Source organism: Rhinopithecus roxellana, chromosome 13 (assembly GCF_007565055.1).
Source record: "Rhinopithecus roxellana isolate Shanxi Qingling chromosome 13, ASM756505v1, whole genome shotgun sequence".
NCBI classification, from domain to species: Eukaryota; Metazoa; Chordata; class Mammalia; order Primates; family Cercopithecidae; genus Rhinopithecus; species Rhinopithecus roxellana.
The window spans coordinates 104015714-104043691 of NC_044561.1; the positions used below are offsets into that span (position 1 = coordinate 104015714).

Sequence of the window (27978 nt, forward strand, 5' to 3'; positions counted from 1 at the left end):
CTCAGATGATTGTCCAACAAGGTTTTCAACCTTCTAGCTTCCTCCTTAAAGGTGACTGGGGGGAGGGGAAGGCAGGCTCGGTTTCACTCCACCCTCTATCATCAATTTCCAAGAGGCAGGATTTATATGTGCCAAACCTCAATATATCTCTTAAGAATCCCATCCTATGCAGGGGTGGGGTGGAAACTCCTATGGGAACTCAGGGTTAATGGATGACACAGGGCACTGCAAGCAACAGGTTTAATACACCTCCAGGGGAAGTCCAGGACTGAAACTGCTCTTGGGTGATGGAGCCAAGGAGAGAACCCAGGAATTCTAACTGACCTCCCTCACAGCCTAGCCTAGGGTAGGGGGAAATGGCCTTGCAGAACCAAGTAGAAAGGCATTTTCTAAATCTTGAAGGGATGATCACAGCTGGAGGGAGAAGCCAGGTGAAGGAGGAAAGGGTAGGGAGCAAAGAAAGTAATTGACAAGAGGAAAGGTAGGGACATGTCCAAAAAAAGTAGTTTTCAGGAGGCGGACCTCTAGGGACATTGCTTCCAGTTTCCACACTCTTGCCGACAGGGCCGGGACAGGAAGCAGTCCATGGAAGTCATCGCAATGGCATTTCCTGAAGAGTTGGAGAAAAACCTCCAGTTCCGAGGGGAGCACTGGAGGCTGCCCAAAAAGCTGTGTGGCTCAGAGTTTGCTCTAAGGCTCAAGCTTGGCCCCAGAGTCTCATCAGGGATGAAACCAAATAGCAGACGGTCCCAAAGGTAGTTTCTTCACACAAAAACACAATTTCAAAAATCAATATGTAATAAAAGAGAGGCCAGATGATGTGAGTGAAGAGCCCTAGGATGACATGAAAGCCTTAAGGCATGAATTAATTCACGCAGTCTTCAGAAAAAGGTGCCATTATTATAGCCATTTACAAGTTAAAAGACTTGCCCAAGGTCAAACAGCAAGCTAGTAGTCAACTTCCAATTTGAAAGTCCAAAAACTGCCTCTTCCTCCTGATGTAACCTTGGGCAAGTCAATTCATCTTTCTCACCTGATTTCTCTCCTTTGAAACGGAGATGGCATCCTTCCTGCTCAACTCTCTGGGTGGTTATAAGGATAAAAAAGGCAAGGTTGATCTGAAAGTGCTTTGGAAGCTGTAAGGTGTTACAGAAATATAGGGTATCACTATTGTGGGCTCAGTGATAAACTAGCCTGCCTTGACACTAGGTTTAGTTAAAGTGCTGACATACCTGTCAACAGGAGAGAGACATTTTAAAATATAACTAATGTGAAATATGCCATAATGGTGGAATCCACCACAAGGCCTAAGGATAGAGAGAACCAGCATTCCTATATTGTTTACTTCAAACCTTCCATCTTGCATAAAGGGAAACTGGGGACTGGGGGTGAAGTGACTTGGCCAAGGTGAGACTGAGAGTAGAACTGGGTTTCCAACTCTAAGACCAGTGCTTATACCACCATCGCACACAAACACTATGGAGCTCCCACTACCACAGAAATGCTAGAAGGGCCTGCTCTGAGATGTGCCCATGGGTCACTATGGTGTTTAGAAAACAGAGAGTGGATGCTTAAGATTCTGTGAATGGGTCTCTGACATGCGTTCTGTGGTAAAGATAATAAGAATAATGATACCAACATGGCTCCAGGCTCTATGCATCTCAGGTATACCTCACTGTGTCTTTACCATCACCACCTGTGAGGCAGGTATTATTATTTGTCCCAAGAGTCAGAGAGGTAAAAGGAGCTTGCATAGGTAGACATGGATGAGTTGGGAACTGAACTCAGACAAATTGCATTTACTCAGACAGAAATACTGTTGAAGTGGAAGAGGACCATTAATCAGGATATCACATTTGGAGAGAACTATTCCCCAAGAACATCTAGCTTACTTTTAACTCTGATTCTAGGACCTCCAAGTAGTTGAAAAATATGGTTTCCAGGGTGGCTGGACCCATCAATATACCATGTGCAAGCCTGGTCTTATTCTCCAGTACCCCTCTCGCTACACTTCTATCTCTAGGTCCAAGCCACCATTCTTTTTCACCTGGCAATTGCACCAGCCTCTTCACTGGGCTCCCTGTTGCCACCCTTAAGAATACAGACCATATCACCCCCACTCCAAATCTTTTGGCCTCTCATTCCACCAAAGCCAAATCCTCATCATGGTTTGTATTGTTCTACGCAATCTGGCCCCCACCTGCCTCTCCACCCTCCTCCTCAACCATTCCCTCCCCACCTTCTACCCTTTTCCCCTTTGCTGTTTCTTCTCCAGCCACATTGACCTTCTTGCTCATCCTTGAAAATGTCAAGCATGCTCCCTCCTGAGTCCATTCACTCTGCTTTAAACACCCTTTGCTGTAGGGTACCTACATCATCCACCGCCTCACCTCATTCAGCTCTTGGCTCAAATATCACCTTTAGGTAATACTTTTGTTGGGACTCAGGACATACTATCCCAAAATATGACTGTAGGAAAACAGAATATGCCACCCCAAAAATATACTTCTTCGGCATATTTTGAGCTGGTTATTCTGAGAAACTGCAGACATGAGAGTAGCTCCGAAAAGCTGTCCTTTTGTAAAGGAAATTCACATCTAAAAAGGAAATCTACACTAGTAAAAGTATCTGTATTAGGAAGAGGATTGCTCCAGACAAATTTTATTACCAGATAGACTTTTTATTTATTTATTTATTTTTTGAGACAGGGTCTTGCTCTGTCACCCACGCTGGAGTGCAGTGGCGTGATCTCGGCTCACTGCAACCTCCGCCTCCCAGGCTTAAGTGATCCTCCCACTTCAGTACACCCCCTCAACAGTAGCTGGGACCACACCACCACCAACTCTTTCCCTTACCCTGCCATAACTTGGGTTACTGCCACTCAAGCCCCTAACAGAAGTCCCAAGCCCCACATTCTTTCCTGTAGCTATATAAGCCTCAATTATCTGACCCTTCTTTAAGCCTCATGTTTTGCAGGACTCCCGTGTATACCCATGTAATTAAATTTTTTTTCCTCCAGCTAATCTATGTCAATTTAATTCTCAGCCCAGCCAAACGACCTAGAAGGCTAGAGGAAAGCCATTTTTTCTCCCTTATACCTTCTTTGATCACTCTTTTTTTTTTTTTTTTTGAGATGGAGTCTCGCTTTGTTGCCCAGGCTGGAGTGCAGTGGCGAGATCTCGGCTCACTGCAAGCTCCGCCTCCCGGGTTCACGCCATTCTCCTGCCTCAGCCTCCAAGTAGCTGGGACTACAGGCGTGCATCACCACGCCCCGCTAATTTTTTGTATTTTTTTAGTAGAGACAGGGTTTCACCATGTTGTTAGCCAGGATGGTCTCAATCTCCTGACCTCGTGATCCGCCCGCCTCGGCCTCCCAAAGTGCTGGGATTACAGGCGTGAGCCGCCGCGCCCGGCCTGATCACTCTTTTAAAACTGCAGCCCCACCCTCCCTTGCTAGACATGCCCTATGTCTCAACCTGCTTTATTTTCTTCATAGCATGTACAATCATCTGATATAAACATGTAATTATATATTCATTGCTTGTCACTCCTCATTGGAATGTGAGCTCCATGAGGACAGAAACTTAGTTTTGTTTACTGCCATACTCCCAGTATCTTAAGACTGCCTGGTACACAGTAGGAGTCAGTAAACATTGTTTGACTCAATGAATGAATTATTAGGTAAATAGCCACTCCCATGATTGTTACTCTGGCTTGATAACGGTCTGTTTTTTTCAGAAATTTACTGAGTTTCTCTTTCATTCGGTATCTGCTATGCCCAAGGCCTCTGCTCAGAGCTGAGGAAATAAGCATGGCCAAGATGTGGCCTCCACCCTGAGGAGCTCCTAAATATAGGAGAGAGTAAATCTGTTAGAAATGTCTTCTCCGCACATAATTTAAGCTCTACCAACTGTTAACTTATTTTCATTTATCCAAGTTTTGCCAGGTACCACACCAATAAAAAAAGGACTCAGTCCTGGGGCTGGGCACAGTGGTTCACGCTTGTAATTCCAGCAATTTGGGAGGCCAAGGCGGGCGGATCAGGAGGTCAGGAGATCCACACCATCCTGGCTAACACAGTGAAACCCTGCCTCTACTTAAAAAAAAATACAAAAAAAAAAAAAAAATTAGCCAGGCGCAGTGGTGGGCGCCTGTAGTCCCAGCTACTTGGGAGGCTGAGGCAGGAGAATGGCATGAACCCGGGAGGTGGAGCTTGCAGTGAGCCGAGATTGCGCCACTGAACTCCAGCCTGGGCGACACAGCAAGACTCCGTCTCAAAAAAAAAAAAAAAAAAAGACTCAGTCCTTCTTCCTTCAGATATCTGAAGCTGGTGATCATATTCTCCTGGGTCTTCTCTTCCCAGGCTAAACAAAAAGACCCAGTGAGATTGTCTGACTCAGGTCTGCCAACTGGGAACAAGGAAGACAGACTGCTGGATAGAGGAGCAGAAGAGAAGAAGATCCAGGAGCAGAGTGAATCCTTTAAAGAAAAAGAGGGAGTCCTTAGGGAGGACTCTGTGGAATTAGGTTGGAGGTTGGGATGGGGACAGGGCCCCTGCTTAATTAAGGCAGTAGGAGATTATGCTCCTGTAGAAAAGCAGTACACTGGGAATTGCCCCTATGTCTATCCACATTAAACTCAGGCAAAACCACAGTTGCTTAAAGAAAGCCTCACTATGGAAGGTTGAGGGCACTGGCAAAATCAGGGAGGTCGGACACAGAGGAGGACTCTCAAGCCCACTGGCCTCAGGACAGATATCTGCTGAGGGAAGGGACAGAGATAACAACTGCTGCTTCGTGCAGCCCAAACAAATCTGGGGACACCCATACAAAAGTCAAGAAAACTCTCCAGGTTCCATTGGAGCCCCCTGAAAAAATACCCGGGTAATTTTCGACAGAAGCTAAAGGGCTCTGTGGGGCTACTGGGGAAATTATTCCCAGGAAGTCTGGAAAACCCTGTGATGGTAACAGAATTTTAAGAGCAACCTCAAATGTACACTCAGAAGAAGTAGGTGTTTCAAGGGGGAGCCCCTGAGACACTTCTACTTCATTTTGGGACCCGAATGAGATTACTAAAAATTTCCACATTTGGGGTTTCTAATGGGGTTTCCCCAAGAAAACCGCAGAACTGCCACTATCTGCAAAGGGCTGAGGTGCTTCAACTAAGCATACATCCATCTGAAGAAGCCAGATTAGGCAATAAGAGATCTACAGAAACTCAGACTACTGAGCCACACAGCTTAAAAAAGACCAAGTTATGTTTTCTGCCCCGCTACACTGTTCATTGCTCCCAACAATGACGTTTCTATCAGGCTAAAGGATTTCTTCAGGAACAGCAATCCCAAAGTAGCCAGGCCCACCTGGGTCCCTTCCCACATTCCCATTGGAAAGCACCAGAAACACTTGTGAACCTTTGGGGAAGGTCATGTATACAACATTCCAGGTGAGTATCACAGGGACTTTGTTTCTTAAGGAGAAACTCTAGGGGGAAGAGTCAGTTCTCTGAGGGAAGCTGCCCATTCATTAAAGGGTTTCCACCCTACAATTATGGCAGGGGAAGGGCTTTTGTGCTAGATCCTTTACTAGAGTCAAGCTATGGAAGCTGGCTATCATTATTCCATTTTACAGGCGGAGGAGACAGATGGACAAGAGAGCCGAACAGGTTCAGCATTTCATCAGGTGACTCCAGGCAGGCAATAATCTGGCTAAGGGTCTATACTTTCAGTCCCTGAAGCATCACTCCACCATTAAGTAGAGATACCTGGGGCAGGCCACCTTCTCTCCACACACACACCGCTGTCATCTATTGGCAGGGCCTGAGAGAGTTTTAACTCTCCCCCGGAAAAAAGTGTCCGGGGCCAAGCAAGGTGGTTCATGCCTGTAATCCCGGCACTTTGGGAGGCTGAGGCAGGCTGATCACCTGAGGTCAGGAGTTTGAGACCAGCTTGACCAACATGGAGAAACCCCCGTCTCTACTGAAAATACAAAATTAGTCAGATGTGGTGGCGCACACCTGTAATCCCAGCTGCTCGGGAGGCTGAGGCAGGAGAATCGCTTGAATCGGGGAGGCGGAAGCTGCAGTGAGCCGAGATCGCGCCACTGCACTCCAGCCTAGGCACAAGAGTGAAACTCTGTCTCAAAAAAATAAGAAAAAAGAAAAGAAAAAGAAAAAATTGGCCTGGCGCGGTGGCTCAAGCCTGTAATCCCAGCACTTTGAGAAGCCAAGGCAGGCGGATCACCTGAGGTCAGGAGTTCGAGACCAGCCTAGCCAACATGGTGAAACCCCCGTCTCTACTAAAATACAAAAAATAAGCCAGGCATGATGGCACGTGCCTATAGTGCCAGCTACTGGGGAGGCTGATACAGGGGAATCGCTTGAACCTGGGAGGCGGAGATTACAGTGAGCCGAGATGGCGCCACTGCACTCCAGCCTGGTGACAGAGCAAGACTCCGTCTCAAAAAAAAAGCAATGAAAAAATTAATAAGCAGCTCACTCTGGGCAAAACCCTGATGCCCACTTGAAACCTGCCATGTCTGAGTTTTTGCAGTGCCAGAATCTGAGGCTACCAACACGCCTCTGGGAACCTGCTCCTGCCAACTATCCTTCCCATAACTACCTGAACAAAGCCAGTTATCAGTCCAGAGTGAGCACCTTGACAGGCATGGTTTGCTTGGCCCAATAGCATCTCTGGCTTTCTGGGTCAGCCTGTCTGGGTCACTTTATTACTCCCTGGACAACTTGATAGGATGAAAAGTGTTTAGGCTTTAGAGTTATGCCAACCTCTATGCCGGGCGCGGTGGCTCAAGCCTGTAATCCCAGCACTTTGGGAGGCTGAGACGGGCAGATCACGAGGTCAGGAGATCGAGACCATCCTGGCGAACACGGTGAAACCCCGTCTCTACTAAAAAATACAAAAAAGTAGCCGGGCGAGGTGGCGGGTGCCTGTGGTCCCAGCTACTCGGGAGGCTGAGGCAGGAGAATGGTGTAAACCCGGGAGGCGGAGCTTGCAGTGAGCTGAGATCCAGCCACTACACTCCAGCCTGGGCGACAGAGCAAGACTCCTTCTCAAAAAAAAAAAAAAAAAAAAGAGTTATGCCAACCTCGGTGTAAATTCTCATTCAGACACTTAACTGGCTGAGGAATACCTGGGGTCAGTCACTTAGCCACAAAGAGCTTCACTGGGAATGAACTCGCCTACCTTGGAAGGTTACTGTAGAATATATGAAACAGCATGCCATTTCCATGAAGGAAGGTACCATGTGTGGCTTAGAAGGTACCATGTGTGGCTTATGGCCGGCACCTAGAACACTGCCAGCTTCACAGTAGATGCTCAAGAAATATTGGTTGCATAAGTAGAGGACCTAACACAGTGCCTAGTACTTAACAGGTACTCAGTAAAGACTAATTTCCTTCCCCTTTCCTGTAGGGATGCTAAATTTAGAACACAGCCCTGAGTAGAATAGCCCATAACTCCTACCCCCAAGGATCTCCCAGCTGCAGCCTCCAGGATAATTACCCAATGCCACCACAGTAGCCAGGTGGTGCAGCTTGGAACAGGACAGTACCTGAGAGGAGGGCGGGTACCTTCTACCCAGGCTCAAAGGATCCTGAGTCAAATGTTCTTTACTCCCTGGCCTCAGGGAGAGAATGCATGCTCAGAAATGGTTCTGACATAACTAGCTCTTCCACACACATCCCCTCTGTTCACCAAGAGGAAGTGACATGTGGTATGTTGTCCAACGGGCTCTGATAATTCTTAAGCAAAGAGATGGAAGATGGAATTTCAATCCAATGGAGATCTAATAAACTTGCTCAGAACTGCTGTGTCTAAGACCTCTTTCATATACACCACTGGGCAGCTGGCAATTCTCTGGTAGGTGTAGCCCTCTGCAGAGGCTGGCTAGCAGACCAGGCACCTCTCCCAGACTGCCTTTTGTTTATAGCTGGCAACAACCCACCTGGTATTAGGACCACTGGCCAAAGACAACAGTCAGGCAAAGTGGGCAAATGGCCTCAGTCCCCACTTGGAGATGGCTCAGAGGGTGTGTCTGCAGTACTGGAATCCTGTCCCTCCTGTAATCAACTGAACAAATATTTGCCCCAAAAGAGAATTCAAAGCAGGAGGGAACAGGAGAGGTCACTGCACAAACCAACAGGAACTATTTAATCATTTATCCCCCCAGGGAGTTCATTTACAGAATGGCTTTCAAGTCTAGTCAGCCTTAGCTCAAGAGAACCCACCACCTTTACCTCCCCTGACCCCACCCCAGTTATCTGACCTCTATTGACTTGACCCCCTTGCCTTTTAGAAGAGCTGGCACAGAAGAGTTGAAGTTGCAAAGAAATGGGAAATGAGGGGGTGGGGTTCCAGGGCAAATTCTGGTCTCTTGCTCAGTGGTAAAGTGAAGTGCCTGCCACGCCCTAGGCCCAGCCTATAGACAGTTGCATTCTTGACATTCCTGAGTCCATGGTGCATGTCCCCTTCCACCTCAGCTCCTTCAATGGATGACTTATTTTCCACAGCTTGTTGCTTTTCTGCATATTCTGAAGGGATAGAATACCTCTCATAAACCTCGCACCTCCCCTAGGTAGGGAAATAAGCAAGAAAACAGGACTGAGTTCACTGAAGAGCAAAACTTGCCCACAGTGACCACTGGTAAAGAAGCTTTCACCACCACCTCACCCTGGCTCAGTGATGAGCAGGAGAACTCTCCCTCCCTGGAAAAGGAATTTGCTGGTGTTGGTCACTGTGCTCACATTATTGCCAAGATTTACAATAGTCTGTAAGGCAAGGAGAGCTTGCCACATTTTTTAGTGGAAGAAACTAAGCCTTGAGAAAGTAACCCAGCCTGTCCAAAGTCACACAGCTAGTTATATGACGGAGCTAGATACATGACAGAGTTATAAGACAGGGACTTATACCTGCATCTGAAGTCTGTTACTAAATCTCAATGTCTCACAGAGCCCCAAAAACTGGGTTCTTGCTTTGCCAGCAAACAGTGCTTGGTGAAGAGGCCCCAGGGCTCTGGCCGGAAAGTAACAGGCAGAGCAGCTGGAGCTCCCCAACCGACCCCAGGCAACGAGGTGCAAAGTCCCCGGGCTTAATGTGTGACACAGCAAGTGCTCCACAAACAAGGCAACCATGCAGAAAGTCGCACACTTTGGGGGAAATGAACTTAGGGGGCGCAGTGCAAACACAATCTGCACAGCCTACACTGCCCCAAAATCTGACAATTCTCAGCCATTCAACCCAGTGGGAACTCCTGCCTGTGGCCATGCCCTTGTCTGAGAGAAGAGTGCCTTACACGGAAACTTTGAAATAAAGGGAACTTGATTTGGAGAAGAGAAGCCCAGGATAGGACTGAGATCCCTTGGGGGGAACAGATGGAGAGGTCTGTGGGTCACTGATACTCATCACCCTTTTGTGTGTGAACCATTGTATACGGTAAGGGAAACACCGAACTAACTTCCTACCCTCACAGGTTTGGGACTTAATGAACACATAGGCTATAGTTTTCTTTGCTGAGAAACTGGAACACAAGTATGGAATAGTGGAGTCATGGGGGTGACCAGGGTAAAAGATGCCTGATCTCTGAAGCACAGGGTCACTTGTATTTCCAAGGAGTTAACCTCTTGTCGTGAAATGAGGTCAGGTTTCCTCAACTATCAATGTCTCCAACAATCACCCAACCTAACAGAAAGAGATACAGAAGAAGGGCAGTTGGGGATCTCTGACCAGAGACCAAAGAAAAGGGACACACAAGGGGCTTGGTTCTTACCCAGCCGCCGTTCTCCTGGATCCAAGGCTCTAGGTGGTCATTCAGATAAGTGGCCATCCAAGCTGCGATCCGACTCACCAATACCTGCATCTCCTTGTCTACGCTTTCCACGCACAGTGCCCCGCCGAAGGAGAAAAAGGCCACAATGCGACCCCAGTTTACCCCATCCCGGAAGAGTTCATTCACTACCTGTTCAAAGCTCTGATATGCTGTCCCTGGGGTGATGTGGAGCTGGGATGTCAGGTCACTGAACGCCCGCCGGTACCGCAGTTCAAACTCGTCGCCTGCCTCCCTCAGCGCTTGCTTTACTGCTGCCATGGGGATCACCTCCCGGGCATCCAAACTGCTGCTGTGGCCAGTGGCTCCATTCACCGCGGGGCTGTCCACCAGGTGCCAGGATGGGTTGCCATTGATGGCACTGGGGGTCTCCATCTCCGATTCAGTCCCTTCTGGGGCCTCAGTCCTGTTCTCTTCCACATCACTAAACTGACTCCAGCTGTATCCTTTCTGGGAAAGCTTGTAGGAGAGAAAGTCAACCACCAGCTCCCGGTTGCTCTGAGACATTTTTATAATAGGGATGGGCTCAACCAGTCCATTGTCCAAAACACCTGCTCACTCACTGAGTCTGGTCTCTGGTTAGTGATTCTCTTCTAAGATCCAAAGCCAAGATAAGATTCTGAAGGGAGAGAAAGAGCTTTAGGAAAAAAAAAAAAAATTTAATATGCATGCCACTTACCCTAAACATCCCATTCCCCCTCCAGGTACCAGAACTGGTTTCTTTGTGGGTCTTACGAAGGTCTGGGTCTAGGTTCCAAGATACTTCAATTAAGTCAAATCGAAAGCACCAGTGGACTCTGAATCTCCCACCAGCCTTTTCTACCCCCCTCTTCTCCGAAATGCCTTCCTCGGAAAGTCATCCCTTGGGCAGTCCCCCCCTCACTCCCCCTCCCCCGCACCACCTACATTCAAATCCGCCTTAGGCAAAGGCAGGCAGGTGCAGCCCCCGGAAGATCTTTTGTATCACAGGTCGGGAGAGGAGGTGGCTGCGGGGATGCCGGTAACTCAGCCGGCCTCGCGGCGGCTGGCAAAAAAACCAGCTCCGGCCGGAGGGATCATGCGACCTGGCAGGCTGGGAGCCCAGAAGGCGACACAGGAATTGCGAAGCTCAGGAACCAGCCCCCTCGCTTGCTTCCTCCTCCATCGCCCGGATCGAGGGCGGCAGCTCCGCAGCCGCGGCCTCCTGCCACCCGGGAGCCCAGCCCCCTCGCTCTCGCACGCCCCTTGGCTCTCCGCCTCCTACTGGGAGCCAGGAGAACTCTCCCGGAGGTGGCTGGTATGGATTTAGGTGTTTTTTTTCCTTTCTTTTTTCTATTTAAGTACCAGCCCAGGGTGAGGCGGAGGCGTCCGAAACCCTGAAGGGACTTCTCAATGGGGTTCAAGGTTTCGGTGAGGGACGCAGGGAAGGGGAAACTGCCTCGGATCTGCGATCTGACTTTGGGAAGGCCACCCCCAGGCCTGTCTGGGAGGTTGAAGGCCGGAGACCCCCCACAAATGCCGCTGGTTTTCTTTGAATTCCCCAAAGGCCCTGAACGTGGTGGTGGGGGATTGCCGGGCCCTCCATTCCCCGCCCGGACACAATGGCCGCCGGCGCCCTGCACAAAGACTGGGTGAGGGTGAGGCGCTGGGCCTCTCCTCAGGTCAGGAAGAGGGGTCGAGGCCTGCTCGACGGCCCCACAGCTGAGACCACGTTTTCCTGGGGACAGGCCCAAAGTGGCTTCCTGGCGCCCCCGGGAGGGCTCCGGGGCCGGGGGCTGCACCTCTCCGGAGCCCAGGGTGGGCCGGCTGCGGCCTCGCGGCTTCTCGTGCTCACTAGGCCGGGTACCCGCCGAGCCACCGCCCCGTTGCTAAGCAACCGCCCTCCCCCGGGGGCGCCCCCTAGACCTTTCTAGGAGGAGGGGCCTCGCCCCCGGCGGTCCTCCCCAGCGCCGCCAATCAGCGAGCCTAGCCGGCACGGAAGCGGGACGGCGAAGGCTCCTATTGGGCGCAGCGGCTGTCAGGCACAGGGGAGGCGGCGCTCTCACCTGTGAGCCCCGCGAGCCGTGGGGGGCCACATCCCCCTTCATCGGCCCGGTAGCTTCCAGACGCAAGAGCTCTTCGCGGCCGAGTTCCGCGCCGCGGACCCGGGCCGGCCTACCTGGCTGCCGGCCTACCTGGCTGACTGCTCGCGCCGTCTCTCCCGAACAAGCCGGCCTCAGTTTCCCCTGAAGAGACGGGGGAACTTGCAAGCTCAGTCACTTCCGGTGCTGCGGCAACGCGCGCGAGCCCGAGACGCAAAGGGAGTGCGCGCCTTGAGTGACTGGCATCAGGACCGGGGAGAGATCGCCCCCTCGCGGTAGATCCGGGGAATCGGAAGGCGCAAAAAATCAACATTTATAATCACATTTCCATGTATTCATTCATTCAGTCAGTCAGTCAGTCAATCATTAGTCAGTCAACCTATTTCATCCGCCCGTCAGTTTATATATAGAAGCACTTTGTGGTTAAGCACTTTGTCTGGATTCTAACTCTGCTAGTTAGGCAAGTTTCTCAACTGCTGTGCTTCAATGTCCTCAATTGTAAAATGGGTAATAGTACCAACCTCTCTCGTTGAGCTATTGTGATGATTTCAAAAGTTATTAATTGTAAAGTCCATAGGACAGGCCGGGCGTGGTGACTCACGCCTGTAATCCCAGCACTTTGGGAGACCGAGGCGGGCGGATCATCTGAGGTCAGGAATTCAAAACCAGCCTGGCCAACATGGTGAAACCCCGTCTCTACTAAAAATACAAAAAATTAGCTGGGCCTGGTGGCGCATGCTTGTAATCCCAGCTACTCGGGAGGCTGAGGCAGGAGAATCGTTTACAGGAGAATCACAGGCGTGAGCCACCGCGCCCGGCCAATTTCCTTACCTCCTGAACCACACAGTGTGTTATCAAATGTTTTATCTTTGCCAATTAGATGGGTAAAAACCTAAGGCACTTTCATATTTCTTTTTTTTATTATGAATGAAGTTGAGCAATTTGTCATATTTTTTAGTCTTTCTTTGGAGGATGGATCTTGTATTGGTGAATTCTCTTCATATTGTTTACCCCCTTTTCAGGTGGTCTTTCTGTTGAAGTTTTTCCTCATTTTTTTTTTGTTGTTGTTGTTGTTTGTTTGAGACAGAGTCTTGCTCTGTTGCCCAGGCTGGAGTGCAGTGGTGCTATCTTGGCTGACTGTAAACTCTGCCCCCCAGGTTCAAGTGATTGTCCTGCCTCAGCCTCCCTAGTATCTGGGACTACAGGTGCACCTGTAGTCCCAGATGTAGCCCGGGTGTGGACCCGGCTAATTTTTGTATTTTTAGTAGAGACAGGGTTTCACCATTTTGGCCAGGCTGGTCTCTAAACTGCTGACCTCAGGCGATCCGACTGCCTCAGCCTCCCAAAGTGCTGGGATTACAGGCCTGAGCCACTCTGCCTGGCCTTTTTTTTTTTTTTTTTTTGAGACAGGGTCTGTCTGTCACTCAGCCTGCAGTGCAATGGTGTGATCTCAGCTCACAGCAGCCTTGACCTCCCCATCCCAGGTAATCCTCCCACCTCAGCCTCCCCAGTAGCTGTGAATACAGGCTCGCACTTCCACGCCCAGCTAATTTTTGTATTTTCTGTAAAGAATGGAGTTTCCCCATGTTGCCCAGGTTGGTCTCAAACCCCTGGGCTCAAGTGATCCGTCTGTGTCAGCCTCCCAAAGTGCTGGGATTACAGGCATTAGCCACTCCTAGCCCTGATTTACTTTTTTTTTTTTTTTTTTTGAGACAGAGTCTTGCTCTGTCACCCAAGCTGGAGTGCAGTGGTGCAATCTCAGCTCACTGCAGCCTCTGCCTCTGGGGTTCAAGTGATTCTCCTGCCTCAGCCTCCTGAGTAGCTGGGATTACAGGCACCCGCCACCACACCTGGCTAATTTTTGTATTTTTAGTAGAGACAGGATTTCACCAGTTGGTCAGGCTGGTCTCGAACTCCTGACCTCGTGATCCACCCACCTCGGCCTCCCAAAGTGCTGGGATTACAGGTGTGAGCCACCGCACCTGGTCTGATTTACATTTTTGGACCTATGGTGTCACAATTATTTCAATATGAAAAGTATCATTATGGAAGCCTCAGTGTGCTTTGGGAGCCTAGCAGAGGGCAGATAAACTCTGTCCACAGATAGGGGCTTTACTGAACTGGCCCTGAAAAGAAGAATCGAATTTTGCTTGGGAGAGAAAGGATGTAGGAGCATTTTAAGCAGAAGATATTGCTTGAGCGAAGGCCTGGCAACCCAGCATGAGAGCCCATGGTGTCCTGGAAATAAATTGGGATGACTGAGGAGAGTGGTAGAGAGGAGGTGGAATATAAATGTGTATCCATGTGAGCAGCACATCAAATAGCACCAGAGGAGCCAGCAAAGCTTTTTTAAACCAGAAAGAACATGAAGAAATTTATATTTTGGAAAGATGGATACAGTATTTTGGAAAAGGAATTTTGCAAGTCTTGAAAATGGCTCTCAAATGGTCTTTGGATTCTAATTTAAAGAAAATAAGTTACATTTAAATCTAAAGAAAGTAAGTTTTCTTTTTTATACTTCTCTGTATTGTCTACGCATAACTTTGTAATTTTTTTTCTTTTCTCTTTTTCTTTTTTTTGAGACAGAGTCTTGCTCTGTTGCCCAGGCTGGAGTGCAGTGGCATGATCTTGGCTCACTGCAACCCCTGCCTCCTGGATTCAAGCAATTCTCTGGTCTCAGCCTCCCTCTTTTTTTCTTTTCTTTTCTTTTTTTTTCTTTTTTTTGATACGGAGTCTCGCTCTATCGCCCAGGCTGGAGTGCAGTGGCACAATCTCAGCTTACTGCAACCTCTGCCTCCCGGGTTCAAGTGATTCTCCTGCCTCACCATGTTGGTCGGGCTGGTCTCAAACTCCTGACTTTGTGCTCCGCCCGCCTCGGCCTTTCAAAGTGCTGGAATTACAGGCATGAGCCACCACACCCAGCTATTATTTTATTTATTTTATTTTATTTTTTGAGATGGAGTCTCACTCTGTCGCCCAGGCTGGAGTGCAGTGGCGCAATGATCTCAGCTCACTGCAAGCTCCACCGCCTCCCAGGTTCACGCCATTCTCCTGCCTCAGCCCGCCACCACGCCCGGCTATTTTTTTTTTTTTTTTTGTATTTTTAGTAGAGATGGGGTTTCACCGTGTTCGCCAGGATGGTCTCAATCTCCTGACCTCGTGATCCGCCCGCCTCGGCCTCCCAAAGTACTGGGATTACAGGCGTGAGCCACCGTGCCCGGCCTATTTTTAATTATATAACACTATTTAAAACCATGCCAACTTTGGCCGGGCATGGTGGCTCACATCTGTAGTACCACCCCTTTGGGAGGCCAAGGCGGGTGGATCATGAGATCAGGGGTTCAAGACCAGCCTGGCCAACATGGTGAAACTTCGTCTCTACTAAAAACGCAAAAATTAGCCAGGCATGGTGGCAAGTGCCTGTAATCCTAGCTACTCAGGAGGCTGAGGCAGGAGAATCACTTGAACCCAGGAGACAGAGGTTGCAGGGAGCCGAAAGCACGCCACCACACTCCAGCCTGGGCGACACAGCGAGAATCTGTCCCCTCCCTCCAAAAAAAGAAGAATCTCAGAAACAGACCAGCCATGGTGGCTCACACTTGTAATCCCACCACGTTGGGAGTTCGAGGCGGAAAGATGCTTGAGCTCAAGCCAGGAGTTCAATACCAGCCTGGGCAACATAGTGAGACCTCTTCTCTACAAAACAAAACAAACAAACAAACAAAAACAATTCGCCAGGCCTGGTGGCATAACACCTGTAGTCCCTAGCAACTCAGTAGATTGAGGTGGGAGAATTGCTTAAGCCTGGGAGGTCGAGGCTACAGTGAGATGTGATCATACCATTGTACTCCAGCGACAGAGTGAGACACCCTTTCAAAAAAAAAAAAAAGAATTTCAGAAACATATTGAATGGAAAAAATTGCAAAAGAAAAAATAATGTAGGAAGAATCTACTTATACGCAGTTTAGAAATAAGCAAAACTATACAATTTAGAGTTTGTAGTATCTAGCTTCCTCCAAGATGGCACCTGAATATCCCTGCCTCTTCGTATTCACGCTCTTGTGTGTTTTCCTCCCACACTGAACCACAGTTGTTCTGTGTGACTAATGACAAATTGCAGCGATGGAATGTTTCTTTCCCTCCCTTCTTTTTTCTCTCTCTTTCTTTCTTTTCTTGACAGGGACTCGCTGTTGCCAAGGCTGTGGCGCAGTGACACAGTCACGGCTCACTGCAGCCTTGACCTCCTCGGCCCAAGCAATCCTCCCCCACTCAGCCTCCCTAGTGTCTGGGACCACAGGTGTGTGCCACCACACCTGGCTAATTTTTGTATTTTTTGTAGAGACGGTGTTTTGCCATATTGCCCAAACTGAGGGTATGTCACTTCAAGACTTGGTGACAAAAGATTATGGCTTCAGCCGGGCGTGGTGGCTCACATCTGTAATCCCAGCACTTGGGGAGGCCAAGGCGGGTGGATCATGAGGTCAGGAGATCCAGACCATCCTGGCTAACACGGTGTAACCCCATCTCTACTAAAAATACAAAAAAAAATTAGCTGGGCGTGGTGGTGGGCGCCTGTAGTCCCAGCTACTCGGGAGGCTGAGGCAGGAGAATGGCATGAACCTGGGAGGCAGAGCTTGCAGTGAGTGAGCCGAGATCCCGCCACTGCACTCCAGCCTGGGCGACAGAGGGAGAGTCCATCTCAAAAAAAAAAAAAAAAAAAGATTGTAGCTTCTGTCTTTGTGTTTGTGGTCTCTCTCTCACTCTGGGGGAAGTCAGCTGCCATGTTGGGAGCAGCCCTATGGAGAGGTCGATAGTCATGTGAGGGTCCTCCTGGCCCAGTCAAGCCTTCAGGTGATGATAATCTTATTAGAGACCTTGAACCAGAAACACTCCATTAAGCTGAATTCCTCAGAATTGTATTCCTCAGACACTCAGAAATTGTATGAAATAATAAATTATTGTAATTTTAAGCTGCTAAGTTTGGGGGTGGCCGGGCGCAGTGGCTCAAGCCTGTAATCCCAGCACTTTGGGAGGCCGAGACGGGCGGATCACGAGGTCAGGAGATCGAGACCATCCTGGCTAATACGGTGAAACCCCGTCTCTACTAAAAAATACAAAAAACGAGCTGGGCGAGGTGGCGGGCCCCTGTAGTCCCAGCTGCTCGGGAGGCTGAGGCAGGAGAATGGCATAAACCCGGGAGGCGGAGCTTGCAGTGAGCTGAGATCCGGCCACTGCTCTCCAGCCTGGGCGACAGAGCGAGACTCCGCCTCAAAAAAAAAAAAGGTTGGGGGTAATTTGTTCTCCAGTAGTAGATAACTTGTATATATACAAGTTATATGTATATATACACACCTTATATGTCTATGTGATAAGAGAATGACAAACAGAAAAGTCATGATAGGCTGGGCGCAGTGGCTCATGCTGTAATCCCGGCACTTTGGGAGGCCAAGGCGGGCAGATCACTTGACGTCAGGAGTTTGAGACCAGTCTGGCCAACATGGCAAAATACCATTTCTACTAAAAATATGCTGGGTGTGGTGGCATGCACCTGAAGTCACGGATACTCTGGAGGCAGAAGCATGAGAGTTGCTTGAATCCAGGAGGTAGAGGTTGCAGGGAGCTGAGATCCTGCTACTGCCCTCCAGCCTGGGCAACAGAGAGAGCCTCTCTCTCAAAAAAAAAAAAAAAAAAAAGTCATTATAGCTATTGGACATTAACAGGAGAGGGTAGTGAATTGACCTAGGGAACAAGATGAAATTGGAAGCTTCAAAAATAATGATCTATGTCTGAAACAGAATAGTATAAACAATTTAAATAAAAAGGAACAAGGCCGGGTGTGGTGGCTCATGCCTGTAATCCCAGCACTTTGGGAGGCCAAGGCGGGCAGATCACAAGGTCAAGAAATCGAGACCAGCCTGGCCAACATAGTGAAACCCCCGTCTCTACTAAAAATACAAAAAAAATTAGCTGGGCATGGTGGCGGGTGCCTGTAATCTCAGCTACTCAGGAAGCTGAGGCAGGAGAATCGCTTGAATCCAGGAGGTGGAGGTTGCAGTGAGCCAAGATTGCGCCACTGCACTCCAGCCCGGGCAACAGTGCAAGACTCTGTCTCAAAAAAAAAAAAGAAAGAAAGAAACAAAAAAAGTAGAAAAAAAAGGTTAACGAAAATGGTTTTCTTGTTGAATTATACATAGGTACAGAGACATTTTTTTGCTTCATTATTCTTTATACCTTTCATACATTGCATATATGTATTTGTATCTACTGTATTAACAAAATCAATGTTTAAAAGACAAGAGGAAATATACTAAAATGCTAATAGTAGAGATAGTGCCACTAAAGGCTAGATTATAGTTACTTTTCTTTATTCTTTATTTTCAGTATTTTTTCATATATACAATTTTTAAAAACTTCAATAGCTTTAGGGGTACAAGTGGTTTTGGGTTACATAGTAGATGAATTATACAGTTAGTGAAGTCTGGACTTTTAATGTTCCCATCACTTAAAAAGTATACATTGTAATCAATAGGTGATTTTTAATCCCTTACCCTCCTTGTATTTTCCAAATATTAAAATAAGAAAGCAGCCGGGCGCGGTGGCTCAAGCCTGTAATCCCAGCACTTTGGGAGGCCGAGACGGGCGGATCACGAGGTCAGGAGATCGAGACCATCCTGGCTAACACGGTGAAACCCCGTCTCTACTAAAAATACAAAAAAAACTAGCCGGGCGAGGTGGCAGGCGCCTGTAGTCCCAGCTACTCGGGAGGCTGAGGCAGGAGAATGGCGTAAACCCAGGAGGCGGAGCTTGCAGTGAGCTGAGATCCGGCCACTGCACTCCAGTCCGGGCGACAGAGCGAGACTCCGCCTCAAAAAAAAAAAAAAAGAAAGCATTACTTTTGGCCTGGTGTGTTGGCTCATGCCTGTAATCCCAGCACTTTGGAAGGTCGAGGTGGGCAGATCACTTGAGGTCAGGAGTTCAAAACCAGTCTGGCCAATACGGTGAAACCCCGTCTCTACTAAAAATACAAAAAATTAGCTGGGTGTGCTAGCGGTTGCTTGTAATCATAGCTACTCAGGAGGCTGAGGCAAGAGAATCACTTGAACCTGGGAGGTGGAGGTTGCTGTGAGCCGAGATTGTGCACTCTAGCCTGGGTGACAGATGAGACTCTGTCTCAAAAAAAAAAAAAAAGAAAGAAAGCATTACTTTTTAAATGAAAAATTTGAACAACATATGAACACACATAGACATTGTATATATATATAAATGTATGTGTGCATAGGTATAGATATATGAGGTATCTGTATTTGCATTCAAACGTCTTTGAATCACTCTTTTTTTTTTTTTTGTGATTGAGATAGGATCTCCCTCTGTTGCCCAGGCCGGAGTATGGTGGCACAATCATAGTTCACTGCTGCCTCAAACTCCCAGGCTCAAACGATCCTCCCACTTCAGCCTCCTGAATTGCTGGGACTGCAGGTGTGTACTACACCTAGCTTTTTTTTTTTTTTTTAATGTTTTTTATTTTTATTTTTATTTTTTATAGAGATGGGGCCTCACTATGTTGCGTAAGCTGGTCTCAGACTGCTACCACCAATCTTTTTTTTTTGAGACGGAGTCTCGCCCTGTCGCCCAGGCTGGAGTGCAGTGGCCGGATCTCAGCTCACTGCAAGCTCCACCTCCCAGGTTTACGCCATTCTCCTGCCTCAGCCTCCCGAGTAGCTGGGACTACAGGCGCCTGCCACCTCGCCCGGCTAGTTTTTTGTATTTTTTAGTAGAGACGGGGTTTCACCGGGTTAGCCAGGATGGTCTCGATCTCCTGACCTCGTGATCCGCCCGTCTCGGCCTCCCAAAGTGCTGGGATTACAGGCTTGAGCCACCGCGCCCAGCCACTACCACCAATCTTACACGTGCCGAGATCGCGCCACCGCACTCCAGCCTGGGAGACAGAGCGAGACTCCATCTCAAAAAAAAAAAAAAAAGTTGTTTTGGAACAATCTCTGGAAGAACAGACAATAGCCTGTCTGGATGTGGTGGTTACTTTTAATCTCCTCTCTGGTGACTAATCTTACCTGGTTGTTTGATGAGATTCCTAGGAAGAGAGTTTAAGACAATTGCATTTAGCACAATTGGAAGAACTTCCCTCAGTCATATAAGGGAAAGAACTTCAGCAATGGCTCCCTCCTGCTCTTTGGAAGGGAATGATGGGGACAGGGTCACAGAGAGACCTTGTTTCTGAGGCTTATTTCTGAGGCCTTTCAATCTCCTTTGTTCAAAGCACCCAGCATGCCAAAGCACCTTTTTTTTTTTTTTTTTTTTTTTTTTTTTGAGACGGAGTCTGGCTCTGTCTCCCAGGCTGGAGTACAGTGGCTGTATCTCAGCTCACTGCAAGCTCCGCCTCCCGGGTTTACAGCATTCTCCTGCCTCAGCCTCCGGAGTAGCTGGGACTACAGGCGCCCGCCACCTCGCCCGGCTAGTTTTTTGTATTTTTAGTAGAGACGGGGTTTCACCGTGTTAGCCAGGATGGTCTCGATCTCCTGACCTCGTGTTCCGCCCGTCTCGGCCTCCCAAAGTGCTGGGATTACAGGCTTGAGCCACCGCGCCCGGCCAGCACCACGTTTTAGAGTATCATTTTCTGAGCTCCAACACTTGGTTGGATGGAAGATTGGAAGAAAAAATGGAAAAAAAAAAAAAAAAAACAAAAAAACAAAAACAACAGAGCCACAGTGCTGACTTTTCTGGGGAGCCTTTTTTTGTTTGTTTATTTTCTGAGACAGGGTATGACTGTTGCCCAGGCTAGAGTGCAGCAGTGTAATCACAGCTCACTGCCGCCTTGACCTGCTGAGTCCAAGCGATCCTGGGGATCCTTCTGACAGCTGTCATCAATGATTTATACCTGCAGCCTTCTCCAGAGGAGCGTCTTTGGGTGATTGAAGTCACCTCGCTTGGAGGTGTCTGGAAGTTAAGTCATCACCCAGAGCCAATGAAGTAGGAGGCCTCCATTGAGCTGGAAAGCAGGTCCAGATTTCTGGCCTAGTGACCACTAGTTAGATGGTGGAGGGACTAAGAGACATAGAGTGGAGGATCAGCTTGGTTAGGGGCAGCAGTGGAGGCTGGTTCGTTCTTTCTCTCTCATTATTTATTATTTTTCAAGACAGGATCTCATTCTCTCACCCAAGCTGGAGTGAGGTGGCATGATCACAGCACACTGTAGCCTCAACCTCCTGGGTTCAAGCAATCCTCCCGTCTCAGCATCCAGAATAGGTAGGACTGCAGGCATGTGCCACCACACCCAGTTAATCTCTCACTTTTTCAAAACAGAGTTTGAAGAGCTTAAATAACTTTCTACCTCACTGGCTCCTCCTTCTCTCTCCTTTGCAGTTTTACTGTTACCAAAAAAAAAAAAAAAAAAAAAAAAATAGGCCAGGTGCAGTGGCTCACGCCTGTAATCCCAGCATTTTGGGAGGCTAAGGCAGGTGGATGACCTGAGGTTGGGAGTTCAAGACCAGCCTTACCAACATGGAGAAACCCCATCTCTACTAAAAATAGAAAATTGGCCAGGCATGGTGGCGCATGCCTGTAATCCCAGCTACTCGGGAGGCTGAGGCAGGATAATCACTTGAAGCTGGGAGGCGAAGGTTGCGGTGAACCGGTGAACGGAGATGGCGCCATTGCACTCCAGCCTGGGCAACAAGAGTGAAACTCCATCTCCAAAAAAAAAAAAAAAAAAAAAAAAGAAAGAAAGAAGGAAAGAAAAAAGGAAAAAAAAAATGGCCCGGCATGGTGGCTCACACCTATAATCCAACACTTTGGGAGGCCAAGGTGGGTGGATCACGAGGTCAGGAGATCGAGACCATCCTGACTTCCTGGCTAACATGGTGAAAACACATCTCTATTAAAAATACAAAAATGTGGCCGAGCATGGTGGCACATACCTGTAATCCCAGATACTCAGGAGGCTGAGGCAGGAGAATTGCTTGAACCCAGGGGGGTGAGGTTCAGTGAGCCGAGATCACACCATTGCACTCCAGCCTGGGCGACAGAGCGAGACTCCATCTCAAAAATAAATAAATAAATAAAATAATTAAGTAAATAAAAAGAATGTTGTTGTGTATTTTTTGGTTGATTTGAGTTTATTTATTTATTTATTTATTATTATTATTTTGAGATGGAGTTTTGCTCTTGTTGCCCAGGCTGGAGTGCAGTTGTGCAATCTTGGCTCACTACAACCTCTGCCTCCCGGATTCAAGCAATTCTGCCTCAGCCTCCCAAGTAGCTGGAATTACAGGCTCCTGCCACCACCCAGCTAATTTTTTTATTTTTAGTAGAGACGGGGTTTCGTCATGTTGTCCAGGCTGGTCTCGAACTCCTGACCTCAGGTGATCCACCCACCTTGGCCTCCTAAAGTGCTGGGATTACAAGCGTGAGTCACTGCGCCTGGCTAACAGTCCTTCCTTTTTTTTTTTTTTTTGAGACGGAGTCTTGCTCTGTCACCCAGGCTGGAGTGCAGTGGCTGGATCTCAGCTCACTGCAAGCTCCGCCTCCCAGGTTCATGCCATTCTCCTGCCTCAGCCTCCTGAGTAGCTGGGACTTACAGGCGCCCGCCACCTCGCCCGGCTAGTTTTTTTGTATTTTTTAGTAGAGACTGGGTTTCACCGTGTTAGCCAAGATGATCTCGATCTCCTGACCTCGTGATCCGCCTGTCTCGGCCTCTCAAGGTGCTGGGATTACAGGCTTGAGCCACTGTGCCCAGCCTTTTTTTTTTTTTTTTTAATTAAAGACTCAAGTTATCTATCCTTTCTCTGTGTAAGTCCAGTTTGACTTCTCCCCTCTGAATTTCCCATTCTTTTTAGTTTGTTACGAATTCTTCCATAACTTTCTCTGTCTATATACATCCACGTAGGAGAGGCAGTCCAGGGCAATGGTTAGGGGTTGGTCTCTGGAGTAGGCCTTCCTGGCCTCAAATCCTGATTTTGTCGCACAAAAGCTGTATGATCTCAGAGAAATTGTCTAATCTTTCTAAGGCTCAGTTTCTTTTTTTTTTTTTTTTTTTTTTTTTTGAGACGGAGTCTGGCTCTGTCGCCCAGGCTGGAGTGCAGTGGCCAGATCTCAGCTCACTGCAAGCTCCGCCTCCCAGGTTCACGCCATTCTCCTGCCTCCGCCTCCCAAGTAGCTGGGACTACAGGCGCCCGCCTCGTCGCCCGGCTAGTTTTTTGTGTTCTTTAGTAGAGACGGGGTTTCACCGTATTAGCCAGGATGGTCTCGATCTCCTGACCTTGTGATCCGCCCGTCTCGGCCTCCCAAAGTGCTGGGATTACAGGCTTGAGCCACCGCGCCCGGCCTCAGTTTCTACAATCTATAAAATGGGTGTGGTAACATTAACTATCTCATAGGGTTATTGATAGGATACATGAGTTAATACATGTAAAATACTTCTAATAGTGGTTGGCATGTGGTAAGTACTAATGGTTACTTATACATACCCATGGGAAAAGTGGAACGTTATTTTGAGTATTTTAAAAACATAATGATGTCATAATGAATTTATGTCAATCAGCAATTCATTTTTTTGAGACGGAATTTCAGTCATGTTGCCCAGGCTGGAGTGCAGTGGCACGAGCTCGGCTCACTGCAACCTCCACCTCCCAGGTCGAAGTGATTCTCCTGCCTCAGCCTCCTGAGTGGCAGGATTACAGGCGCCCACCACCACGCCTGGCTAATTTTGTATTTTTAGTAGAGATGGGGTTTCACCATGTTGGCCAGGCTGGTCCCGAACTCTTGACCTCAGGTGATCTACCTGCCTCGGCCTCCCAAAGTTCTGGGATTACAGGCATGAGTCACCGTGCCCAGTCATGCTATTCATTTTTTTTTTTGACTCAAAAATGTATCTTAAAGATCCCCTCCTGTCAGTCCAGATCCATGGAACTTTTTTAAACTGCTGCTTAGTGTTCCATTCTGTAGGCAGTTGGTTGAAATATTCCCCTATTTGTGAAAATTTAGGTGGTTTCCAATTTCTCACAACTACATTGAAATGAGCTACTAATTGATTTCCCTGTTTCCACTCTTGTCCCCTTCCCTCGGGGATAATTGAAATTGTGGACAGAGTGGACCAGATGTGTCTGTCCTTCCAGCTCTGAAATTCTGCTTCAGTGATTCAGACCACATAGTCTGCCATTCACAGAGAACGAGAACTTGAAGCTCAGCCTAACATGAGCAGATAAAATGACAGGAGAGGAAACTGTTGGACCAGGTTTACCTCCTGTTCATTTGGAAGGAACTGAGAAGCTCTTGCACACATCCTGGCCTCCTTACATTGCCTCATTCATTCGTTTATTCATTTGGTCAGTTACCTTCTGCCTAGTAGTCCCCAGACAACGACAGTTCTGATGCCTCTTCCTTCCTAATATAAGGCAAACTACCTTCACCCCGATCTTGACCCGAGCCTGTCTACTCCATGGTTGGCAGGCACATGCCTGGTTGTTGGGTGATGTGGGTGCTGAAAGTGGGACAGTCACAGCCCAGGCAGACCCGTGCCCTCCCTTTGCCCCACTGTCTATCCAGCTCCTGCCTTTCTCCTTGTATTGCCATCCACACTTCAGGGCCTCGTGAGCAAACGGTTTTGCATTTATCACCTGCTAATACACTAGATCATTTACTTATTTCGATCGTCTAGCATCTGTCTTCTCCCCTAGAACGACAGTTCCACGAGGACAGGAATTTTGTCTGTCTTTTTACTGCTGTATCCCCACACTTAGTATATGGTGACTTGGCACATAGCAGGTGCTCAATAAATGCTGCAGCAACTGGGCCTTTGTGTGACTGGATGAGTCTTATCTCTTGGAATGAAACCTAGAAATGGAAGTCCTACATCACAAGGCATACTTGTTTGACATTTTAATAGTTGTTAATAGGTCGAGTGCAGTGGCTCACACCTGTAATCCCTGCATTTTGGGAGGCAGGTGAATCACCTGTGGTCAGGAGTTCCAAACCAGCCTGGCCAACATGGTGAAACCCCGTCGCTGCTAAAAATTAAAAAATGAGCTGGGCTTCGTGGTGGGTGCCTGTAATCCCAGCTACTCGGGAGGCTGAGGCAGGAGAATCACTTGATCCCAGGAGGGGGAGGTTTAGTGAGCCCAGATCATGCCATTGCACTCCAGCCTGGGTGAAAGAGCAAAATTTTGTCTCCAAAAAAAAAAAAAAAAAAAAAAAAAAAATGGCCGGGCGCGGTGGCTCAAGCCTGTAATCCCAGCACTTTGGGAGGCCGAGACGGGCGGATCACAAAGTCAGGAGATCAAGACCATCCTGGCTAACACGGTGAAACCCTGTCTCTACTAACAAATACAAAAAACTAGCCAGGTGAGGTGGCAGGTGCCTGTAGTCCCAGCTACTCGGGAGGCTGAGGCAGGAGAATGGCATGAACCTGGGAGGCGGAGCTTGCAGTGAGCTGAGATCCGGCCACTGCACTCCAGCCTGGGCGACAGAGTGAGACTCCGTCTCAAAAAAAAAAAAAAAATTAAAAAATTAGCCGGGCATGGTATCAGGTGCCTGTAATCCCAGCTACTCAGGGAGGCTGAGGCACGAGAATTGCTTGAACCCGGGAGGCAGAAGTTGCAGTGAGCTGAGATTGTGCCCACCACGCTCCAGCCTGAGCGACAGAGTGAGACTGTCTCAAAAAAAAAAAGCCGTCAATGGTTGTCCGCACCCATCTATACTCCTACCTGGTGAGTTAAACCTTACAAATTTCTGATACTATCAAACTTTTAATTTTGGTTAATCTGATGAGTGAAAAATGGAACTTTCTTGTTTAAATTTCCCTTATAGTGAGGCTGAGCACCTTCATGTGTTTGATGGCCAGTTTTGTTTCTTCTTTTTAGTAGGGGTTTGGGGGACAGGATCTCGCTCTGTCTCCTAGGCTGGAGTGTAGTGCTGTGATCTCAGCTCACTGCAACCTCCGCCACCCAGGTTCAGATGATTTTCCCACCTCAGCCTCTGGAGTAGCTGGGACAACAGGTGAGTACCACCATGCTCAGCTAATTTTTGTGTTTGTTTGTTTTTGAGACAGAGTCTCACTCTGTCACTCAGGCTGGAGTGCAATGGCATGGTCTCGGCTCACTGCAACCTCTGCCTCCCGGGTTCAAGTGATTCTCCTGCCTCCGCCTCCCAAGTAGCTGGGACTACAGGTGCGTGCCACCATACCTGGCTAATTTTTGTATTTTTTTGTAGAGACGGGGTTTCACTGTTGGCCAGGCTGGTCTCAAACTCCTGACCTCATGATCCGCCCGCCTCAGCCTCCCAAAGTGCTGGGATTACAGGTGTAAGCCACTGTGCCAGGCCTATTAAGTTTTGTATTTTTTGTAGAGAAGGGGTTTTGCCATGTTGCCCAGGCTGGTCTCGAACTCCCGACCTCAAGTGATCTGCCCCCGCCCAGCCTCCCGAAGTGCTGGGATTACAGGTGTGCCACTGTGCCTGGCCTACTAGATTCTGATATACGTGAGTTCTGGATTTTGTTTTTGTTTTTAGAGATAGGATCCAGCTCTGTTGCCCAGGCTGGAGAATCATGGCTCGTTGCAGCCTTGACCTCCCAAGCTCAAGTGATCCTCATACCTCAGCCTCTTTTTTTTTTTTTTTTTTTTTGAGACGGAGTCTCGCTCTGTCGCCCAGGCTGGAGTACAGTGGCCGGATCTCAGCTCACTGCAAGCTCCGCCTCCTGGGTTTACGCCATTCTCCTGCCTCAGCCTCCCGAGTAGCTGGGACTACAGGCGCCCGCCACCTCGCCCGGCTAGTTTTTTGTATTTTTTAGTAGAGACGGGGTTTCACAGTGTTAGCCAGGATGGTCTCGATCTCCTGACCTCGTGATCCGCCCGTCTCGGCCTCCCAAAGTGCTGGGATTACAGGCTTGAGCCACCGCGCCCAGCACCTCAGCCTCTTGAGTAGCTGGGACTACAGGTACATGCCACCACACCTGCCTAATTTTAAGGTTTTTTTGTATCTTGCCATGTTGTCCGGGCTGATTTCAAACTCCTGGCTCAAGCAGTCTTCCTGCCTCTGCTTTCCAAAGTGCTAAGATTACAGGCATGAGCCACTGTAACTGGCTGAGTGTGTTTCTGGACTCTTAAACTCTTCCACTGATTTCCCCCACTTTTAACTTCTATGACAATACCATACTTAAAAATACCTCTATTTATTTATTTATTTATTTATTTATTTATTTATTTATTTTTGAGATGGAGTTTCACTCTTGTTGCCCAGGCTAGAGTGCAATGGCGTGATCCTGGCTCACCACAACCTCCACCTCCCCGGTTCAAGCGATTCTCCTGCCTCAGACTCCGGAGTAGCTGGAAATACAGATGCCCGCCACCATGCCCAGCTAATTTTCTATTTTTAGTAGAGACGGAGTTTCTCCATGTTGGTCAGGCTGGTCTCGAACTCCCGACCTCAGGTGATCTGGCCGCCTTGGCCTCCCAAAGTGCTGGGATTACAGGCGTGAATCACTATGCCCAGCAAAAATATCTCTTTTTAGACAAGGTGCGGTGGCTTATGCCTGTAATCCCAGAACTTTGGGAGGCTGAGGTGGGAAGATCACTTGAATCTGGGAGGTTGGGGTTAGAGTGAGCTGTGATCCTGCCACTGCACTCCAGCCTGGGTGACAGCAAGACCCTATCTCAAAACAACAAAACAACCACCACAACAACAACCACTACTCCCCCATCCCCCCCCCTTTTTTTTGAGATAGAGTCTTGCTTTGTCACCCAGGCTGGACTGCAATGGCGTGATCTCGGCTCACTGCAACCTCTGCCTCCCGGATTCAAGTGATTCTCCTGCCTCAGCCTTCCAAGTAGCTGGATTACAGGCACCCGCCACCATGCCTGGCTAATTTTTTGTATTTTTAGTAGAGACAGGTTTTCACTATGTTGTCCAGGCTGGTCTCAAACTCCTGACCTCAAATCATCCACCCGCCTTGGCCTCCCAAAGTGCTGGGATTACAGGTGTGAGCCACTGCACCAGGCAACCACCTTATTTTAACTGTGGAAAATTTCAAACTCATACAAGAGTATATGTATGTATTTATGTATCATGAACCCATC

At 48.4% G+C, this 27978-nt stretch overlaps 1 protein-coding gene across 9 annotated transcripts in view; it reads right to left on the reverse strand.

Annotated features, from left to right (window-relative positions):
* Nucleotides 1–12125, reverse strand: part of BCL2L1 (BCL2 like 1) — a 66616-nt gene extending 54491 nt beyond the window's left edge. The window contains exons 1-2 of one of the 9 annotated variants that reach the window (XM_030914335.1): nt 11861–12125; nt 9780–10455 (exon numbers count right to left, since the gene is read on the reverse strand). In XM_030914335.1, coding sequence (XP_030770195.1) covers nt 9780–10343 — 564 coding nt within the window. In that variant the 5' untranslated portion in view covers nt 10344–10455; nt 11861–12125. Of the gene's footprint in view, nt 1–9779; nt 10474–10544; nt 10677–10742; nt 11777–11860 lie in introns of those variants that run through there. The other 8 variants (XM_030914336.1, XM_010352794.2, XM_010352793.2 and 5 more) reach the window with 8 other exon arrangements.
* Nucleotides 12126–27978: the final 15853 nt, after the last annotated feature.